Here is a 9,039-nt window from a genome sequence, read left to right as displayed (position 1 = left end):
CAGAAAATAACAAATCAGTTTGAAGTAGAAGATTTTCTGTAACAATTTGTTATATATAGTTTGGGAGATTTTGCTCATGGCTGATGTAATGGGACCCCCACTATGCCATCCCACAGACTCCTTCCATGTCATTGGTGTGCCTATAACTCTCATCCCTAGCTGGCCCCATGCTCCTGTTGTCATTGGCTGGAAGTGCTTTTTGGTCCCTGGCTTATAATAGTGGGAGTGGGCAGAGGAGGTTACTGCAGCTGTCTGAGATAACTCTTCTATAGGACACATCCTCCTCCAGAGTCTCAGCACCAGGAGCACTCTACCTCTGCTCTAGGACAACATCTGGCATGGCTGGTCTACAATTTTTTGGGTTTATTTCAAGTTTCGTAGGATGGATTGGGGTCCTAGTTGCCACTGCCACCAACGACTGGGTGCTGACCTGCGACTACAGCATCAACACCTGCCGAAAACTGGATGAACTGGGCTCCAGGGGGCTATGGGCAGATTGTGTCATCTCTATAGGACTGTATCACTGCAAACCTCTGGCTGACATCCTCACACTGCCTGGTAAGTGCCTCCTGTCTCTACAGGGTCTTCAGAAACCTCTTACAAGTTGCTTTATATGTATGCTAAAACTTGGTTAGATTTTAGATATAAAAAGTACAAAAAAGTAATAATAAATGCATATATATATATATATATATATATATATATATATATATATATTATATGTCATTAAATATATATATATATACTTTATATTAAAAACTGATAAAAACTGATACATGGCAGATAGATGATAAAAATATAATTGGATTTAGACATAAAGTAATTTGCTAAACAAATAGGTATTGAGCATTTAGTGTCCTGGTACAGAGATCTTTCCATATACAAAGAAAAGAGTTACCAGGACTCAATATATGTATTTTGTTTGTTTATTTGGAGACAGTACAGGCGGTCCCCTACTTAAGGACACCCGACTTACAGACAACCCATAGTTACAGACAGACCCCTCTGACCTCTGCTGAAGTCTCTGAATGCTTTACTATAGTCCCAGATTGCAATAATCAGCTGTAAGGTGTCTGTAATGAAGCTTTATTGATAATCCTTGGTCCCATTACAGCAAAAATTTTGAAACTCCAATTGTCAATGGGGCCAAAATTTCTTTTGTCTGGATCTACAATTATAAAATATACAGTTTCGACTTACACACAAATTCAACTTAAGAACAAACCTCCGGACCCTATCTTGTACGTAACCTGGGGACTGCCTGTATGTCTCCCTTTTTAAATGGATTCAATAAAAGCTATCTTTTAGATGTTTCTATTTTTCTGTGACTCTCTAAATAAATAGCTAGACGTAGCTATTAAAGACATAGAAAAAGATTACCCTAGAGAGATACAGATGGATACATAGATAAGATAACCATATAAGATAGACACAGGTGGATACATAGATAACTCCTGTATATATGATGGATACAGATGGATACATAGATAACTATATATGATAGATACAAATAAATTGACATTGATGGATAAATATAAACTGTATGTTTTCTTTTCTACTATATTATGTGCTGCTTAGAAACATAATCTGCTCTTGCACAAAGGGCTTTGGATAAAGTGAAAGGTCACTAGATATATATATATATATATCACTTTGAAGTTGGCTCGCACTATTATTTTGCAAAATATAAAGGGGATAATGATGCATCCTATGAACTTATATATTGTGGATATATATTTGTCCATATACTATATTTATGCCAATAATATTATTCACAGTAAAAATATATTATAATAAAGAATTATATTATTAGCGGCTTAAATACAGCAAAAAAAAGCGCAAAGCTTCTATTTAGTAACATTTGGAGTTTTCCAGATCCAAGTGATAACAGTTGTAAACCCGATACAGTTTCACTAATGTATTCTTCAACTCAAATAATTGGTAAATCTAATAATTAGTGCATCCCTGTCTGAATATGGTGTAGACCCCTGATACTTCATTGGAGCAACATTGCAACTTGGTGTGAAGTTTGTTGTCACTGTGTATCATCTGATTTTCATTGTAGCATTTTGTAAAGACCTTCAGAAGTTTAGGTCGCAAATTACAACTGTAGTATCACCATAGACCTCAGTAGACGTTGCCAGCTACTACAGTTCATATCTGCAAAGTACAGCTCTAGGAAAGTCTTTGCAATCATTTTCTGTTGTTAGTTGCATGCAGTTGTACAGCCCTGGCCTTGAAATGTTTGTATACATTAGCTAAAAATCCTGCTGCCTTGTGCATAGGATGTTTTTTACACTGTTCCCCAAATGGCAGATATTAGAGAAATAAATGATCTGGCATGATGGATGCCTTCAGTGCTTTTGGTATTGGCTGGAGGTGAATTTCATTTTTAAAACTTTAATGAACTGCGATAGTCACAAATTTGGCAAATTTTAGAGTTCATTTTTTATTATGTGTGGTTTCAGCCAAAACCAGTTGTGAACTGAATAATAAATCTAGGTTATTCTTGTGCACCAAATTGAGTAGGGTTATTAGAGTATCAAAAAATCTCAATTTATATCCTTCTCAATATTATTATACTAAAACTCCACTAGTACAGAAATGATTGCAGTCAACACCTGTCCCCGTCGTCACAGCTTCCAACATTCTCCACATGGTCTAGTAATCAGTGTTTTTCTAAAACTACATCCAGTCTTACTGTGTGAAAGATGAGCCCCTTCAAAGAAAGGCACTATGAAAGAGGTTGCAAAGTCACCACCGGATTGATTAAAAAACACCAACAACCAAAATCTACACATATCGTTTTAAGTGGTTGTCTTTGCAAAAAAGTTATGAAAATACTCATGCCATCCTGCTAACAATCTCCACATTGACTCTGCTGATATGCAGTCTATGCTGGTTGCCATTTCTTTGTATATAGAAATAACTGGAGATTCCTGTCCAACCATAGGCATCCGCTCTACATGCTGTGAAAAAAATCCTGCAGCGGAGATTGATTTCTACTGCGGTCTTCCTCATAAATAAGCTCTTGCGATCCAAGCCCTCGTTCCTTTTGTTTCATCTGACTCTTGTATTACTGTGTAACGTAGTGTTTCTCTATGTACCCTATAACTTGGAATATGCACTTGTAATATCCATATAGAGCATATTCTAAGTATTGGCATTCTGGGTGTATATCTACCATAGGAGGGAGGACACTGGATATTGGCAACACATGCTGGAATCACTGGCATAATTGGACGATTGTTCAGTTAATTGTTTCAATGGGATTCAGTTGACTTGAATAAAACGAAAAGAAAGCAAAAAAGCTGTAAAAGGGATAAGAAGTAAAAAATAAAATAAAATAAATACACTAACTAGTTGTTGCCTGATAAATGAACAGTGGATGTACAGCAGGTCATCACTGCAGGAAAGTATTAGGGCAGTGGTGCCAGAGGTGGCACTCAGTGCCCTTTCTGTGGGCACCCAGGCCTTCACCCCAGCACAAAATTTGCTAGACATGACTCAAGGTTTCCTACTGTGGTCCAAAGCTATTTTAAAGAAACTCCTTCTTGGCTGCCAGGACTACACAAGAAGCAAGAAGGTATGGACAGAGATGGATTATGCTTGGAGCTCCTGCTCTGGGTCCCCTGATTCTTCCTCTTCAAGGGACCCTGGAAGGAAGCTACAATCCAAATTTTCTTTCTAATGTATTGGTGTCCACAGAACGCCAATACAATTAGGACTTATGATACAGTTGGGATCAATAGGTTATTGCTTAAATTGTCATCTTGGCAATTTGCGACATAAAAGTAGGTTTTGGTTGTAGTTTGGGCACTCTGTGTCATATTCCTTTTCCCTCTTTACAACACCCCTTAACCGTTTACTCCTTTCCTCTATGTAATCCCACAGTGCTTCATACCATTCTTCAGGTTTCTCTGCAGAGCTGTGCCACATAGATTCAGTAAATAAAGATAACAGCTGGCGGCGAATACAGCAATACATATTTTTTATGTATTTTATTGCTGAATGAAAAATGGCTCTGGCTGTTTACAAGCACTCTCACCGCCTGTGTTAATCCATAGATTGTAAGCTCTTGCGAGCAGGCCCTAACCTAACGCCTTTTGTTTTGGACTCTTTATTTTTCCATAAAGTCTTATATTGTTTGTGTATGTATCCAATGAGCTGTGAAGCGCTGCTGGCTATGTTGGTGATATATAAATAAAGATTTATTGGGGCAGATTTATAAAAAGTGTCCTAAGGTTAGACAGTGCAGAATTAGACTAGACAGTCTTATTCTGCACCAGATTTATATAAGAGTCTGGTCCTGGGTGATAAATCTGGTGCCGTATAAGACTGTCTACTTTTACTCTGCACCTCCTACTAGTTGGTTTACTTTACGCCAGAAACTATGACAAAATTCTGTTGGGTTGGCGGCATTTTGGGTATGCAGACCTTCTTGGCATGTGACCACGCCCCTTTTTCTTAGGGGGCTCGTTTTATCAAGCTTGTCGTAGGGGAGACAGAAAACGGTCTAAAACTCTTTATAAATGTGGTGCAGATACAAAGTATGGCACAATTCTGTCATGGACAAATCTCCCCCATTATATTTATAATTATTAAAAGAATTATACAATTTTGTTGCTGTATTATTGAGTGCTACACATAGATACTACTTAAAAAGTTTGGGATATTTGGCTTGTGGGCGAAATTTCAGGAAAAACCTAAAGTTCATTTTCAAAGTGAACTTTTGAATACACGTGTACAAATGTTTAGTGTTGCTTTTAGCACAACTTGCTGTGGGCAAAAATCACAAATAAATTTCATGGTTCAATTAAATTGGTATCTGAAACGTTCTCCTCATCTTGCTGACCACAACGAAACCTAAGAATTGATCAACAGTACCTCGCTATTGCGAGGCTTCAAGCTGGATGTACTCAGATGGAAGCGGTCACTTTGCTTAGAGTGTCATCAACTTGTTGTAGCAGAGATAGAGAGACTTGAATAATCTCATAAAGCCTTAGAAGTGGACTTTTTTTGGGACCAGATCCCATTCTGAAGACCTCTTTATTGTGAACAATGTCCTGCGTAATCACTTGATGAGTGCCACACACTCTTGGGAAATTTAAGTTAGGTGAGAGACACCCATTAGGCCATTCAAAATTGTTTATATCAAATTTCTCTACTTGCTAGACAACCTGCAGAGGAACCTGGCCACTACCATTGTCTTTCATGAGCCAGGGAGCATCTATGGTGGACAAGGGCCCAGTGGGAAAGGTGAGGAAAGTTGATTCATGTGGAGCAGAATTGTTGAGAAAAGCGGTATGCATCATATTGTCACCAAATGAGCCTTTAGTGTTGGTGGCATTACAGTGTAGGCAGGTAAGTATCGTATGTAAAAAAATGCCATAAACTTTGTGAACAGTACAGTGAAAAGCCCATACAATTGAATAACATCATTAATCCAGTCATTGTGCCCCTGCATAAAAAAATCCTCAGGCCAGCTCATCAAGGTTGCATCATTAAAGTTGCTGGAGTTCGTGGTACCTCAAATGGAGTGACCTGTATTTTCTTCAGACCTGAATCCCATTGAAAACCTATGGGATCAGCAGAGTTCCATTGCATAGGCTTTATCCCAGAACCTCATAGACCCGAGGGCCACTTTTAAAGAAGAGTGGGAGGTCAAGCTTTAGCAGATAATTAGTTGACTTTTGAACAACAGGAGATGTTGTTGTCAAGCTGCTCTTGAGGCTTAAGGCCACATGACAACTAATTGAGACATTTTATGTAGAATACATGTCACTCCTAGAGGTTAAGAGGTGCCCAAGTGGGATATCACTCTAGATAAACAATTTAACAAGCAGCTTGGCACTCAAGTGGAATTCAATGTGATGATCGGTTTATCGAAAAATGGTGAAATCTACAGTAAATGATGTGGTGTTTCTATCAACGCTGTGACCTTCTTCAGACACGGATTGCCGAGCCAAGTAGTTGAATGAGACTAGAGTATGGAAGTATAGAATCAGCTTAGTGCTGAGTGGCTCAATAACTTATTGAGACATTGGGGCAGATTTACTTACCCAGTCCAGTCGCAATCCCGGGGTGCATTGTCCGACAAGGATTCGAGTCGGAGTTCACCTTTTTCTTCCCGGTGTATGTGAGTGCTTGAACTTGCGACACAATTCCGTTTTTTAAATTCCGCGGTTTGTCCAAGGCTGACAGCCATGGTCCCCGATTTCTGTCGCATGCAAGCCAGCGCCGATGAGCCACATTCCGATCGCGTGCTGCAAAAACCCGGGGCAATTCGGCGCAAAACTGAAATAATCACGAAACCTGACGAAAATGCGGCATTTGGACCCTTAGTAAATGATCCCCATTGACTTTTTTGTCAGGTTATACCCACCAATGTTGTTGGCTTTTATTTCAATAAATTGAGGGACTCACCATTGCATGCTTCCAATTAAATGTCCTACTTTCATGATATAATTTCCCGGCACCATGAACTGTTTATGTTACCCATAAAGTTCAAATGAAAACATGTATCCCTATTTTTTGTGAGTAGTATTTAAGTACCTGTAGAATCATATTTATTTTTATACCAGAAATACTGAGAATTGTATGACTTGTGTAGTCATTAATCTACCTCTATTTAGTGTATGATTTAGTTCTACTACATGTATTAGACTCTTGCATCCCCAGAATCTTCTGGGAGATGTACCAGCGCAGCAGCTGGAGCACAGAACAGACATTAGTTCACGCTTGTATCATGTTTTCTTTTATTTCTGTTGGTTACAAACACTGTTTATCAGGGTTGAGTATTTTCTGAATATAACAATGGAGTCATTAGCTGAAGCCAGGGCTGACGTTATCAGCTTGCATCTCGCAGTGGCACTATTAATACTGAGATCCATCTTGGGAGCAGGAATACAAATGAAGACTTTCTTCTGTGTTTTTTTTTTGAGACAAGGTTTTTTCTCTTTAGTGAAACATTACTACCTGCCTGCTGTGTGTAGCGAATGAACAAGATTACAAAACCAATACGCCTTATGATTTGTGCAGAATGTTAAGCTTGTGTACTTAATTTACTGTATCATTACTGATATTGATAACATCAAAGAATCAGCTTATTCCTCTGTAGTAAACAAAATCTCATCCCGGCGGCGAAGAATAAACATTCTGTCATGTATAACAATTTCTATGTGCACAGAATATTAAAGAGCCTCTCCAGGCAAAATTATTACACTGAGGAAGAATAGTAAGGTTTACAGTGAAACTAGCACTAATTTTACAGCAACGTTTAGGCTGTTTACACATTTGTTATTGGATGAAAAGGGGGATACAACTGAGAACCACATTAATAACTAAATAATTTCCAAGAGCCACCATAGAAATTAAAGGGATATTGTTCACATGGGATACCAAGAGCTTAACTGCCTATATAACTTTTATAACTGTGGCTTGTTTGGCTATGAGCTATTCACCAGGAAATCCCTGTACATATACACACTTGGTTAAGTTGCGTATGTATGTATTTTAAGTCTGCTGCAGAGAATGTTTATATTGAGCTTGTCTGATCCTTCTTTCCCTGTCATCAGGAAAAGATGGGAGGCCTTAATACAGATCAGATATTGCAGTCAAAATCATCAGTTTTCCGACGCCCCCGATTTGCATCACATGAAAGTCACAGTGATTGCGCCAAAATCTGATCGTGTGCACCAAAAACCCCTGTTAAATGCGGCGCAACACGGAAATTGTCTGGAAACCCAACGGAAATGCAGTGTGCGAACCCTTAGTAAATGAGCCCCAATATGTATAACAAATTTTAAGGCTGTCCTACACATCAGATTTCAGTGGATTCTGCTGCAAATCTAATGTTTACAAGACCTCCCAACTTTACTCCAACTCTCCTCCAAAGGCTGCTATCAATAATCATTCCAAATTCTTTATATACAGGGGAATCTTCTACCAGAGATTCCCCATTCATTACCAGGGCAGTTTCTAGGTCTAGGTCATTTGAACAACAGTTAGGCTACATTAACATTGACGTGTGCCCGCCGTACTGTAGCATGGTGGGCACACGCCAGCTCCGGGGAGAGGAATACATATATATATGTGTTAACATCACTAGGGGATTGAAATTTGAGAATTTTCTTTCATGAGAAAACCCCTTTAAGAGAGCATGCATCCACTACAGAGGGGGAGGACACAGCAGAGGCAGGTACTCGCAGCTCTCTTCTCCCCTCCCGCTCTCTCCTACGGACAGCTCCATCACATGTTAGGAGACATAGGAGGTAACTGCCTAACAATAGTAAAGACAGGTAGTAAGAGATGCAACATCCCCCACCGGGGCCTAGCCTTTTCCTAGGGCCTGGAGGCAGCCGGGCCCAGAATACCGGAGTGGCTGGTGGTTGCGGCCTAGGCGTGCTGATGTCACGGTGCTTGGTATAGGGGACTTGAGGGCTGTCCTACACCCTGGTAGGTCTCCAGCAAGTGGGGTGTGCAAGAAATATGGAGGGAGAGGCTGATATACTAGTTCTCCCTGGGGCAACCCCTTAGTGTCTGTAATATATGTTCCTGGGTGATGGATGGGGAGCTTGTGGTCGTGACAGCCGTATCCAGGGACCAGACGGAGGCAACTTTGTGCAAAATAACTCATGGTTCTTTATTAGAACAACTGCAGGCAACAGGCCAGAACGATCTCGGTACAGATGCTGGATTACTAAAGATTCCGGATTACTGGAGTGGTCATGGAGAGTGGTCCTCAGGAATTTGTTCACCAGCCTGGTAGCAGATGCAGGCTGGGATGGAGCTGTGTCCAGTTGTGGATGCTGCAGCTCTTGAGCTGGGTTTAGCTGAGTGTTAGCCCTGATGGTGGACTAACACTGTTTCTCTCTTTACTCTGTCTGTGTGACAGGATATGCTCTCCAGTGAGAGCTGGGGTCTAAGAGCTGAGAACTGACCGACTTGGAAAGAGGACTGACCTAGCCCCTCCCTCTCCAGGTTTTTTTAATTAACCTGGTCAGGTGGTGGCTAACTCTCTAATCACACTCCAGTGTA

The 9,039-nt window shown here is 40.1% G+C and overlaps 1 protein-coding gene across 1 annotated transcript in view; it reads left to right on the top strand.

Annotated features, from left to right (window-relative positions):
- Positions 1-213: 213 nt before the first annotated feature.
- CLDN11 (claudin 11) overlaps positions 214-9,039 on the top strand; it is a 28,119-nt gene continuing 19,293 nt past the window's right edge. The window contains exon 1 of the mRNA XM_072142828.1: positions 214-558. Within this exon, the coding sequence (XP_071998929.1) occupies positions 339-558 (220 nt within the window). The 5' untranslated portion in view covers positions 214-338. The remainder of the gene's footprint in view (positions 559-9,039) is intronic.

This window comes from Engystomops pustulosus, chromosome 3 (assembly GCF_040894005.1).
Source record: "Engystomops pustulosus chromosome 3, aEngPut4.maternal, whole genome shotgun sequence".
Classification (NCBI taxonomy): Eukaryota; Metazoa; Chordata; class Amphibia; order Anura; family Leptodactylidae; genus Engystomops; species Engystomops pustulosus.
This window is presented reverse-complemented; position numbering and strand designations above follow the sequence as displayed.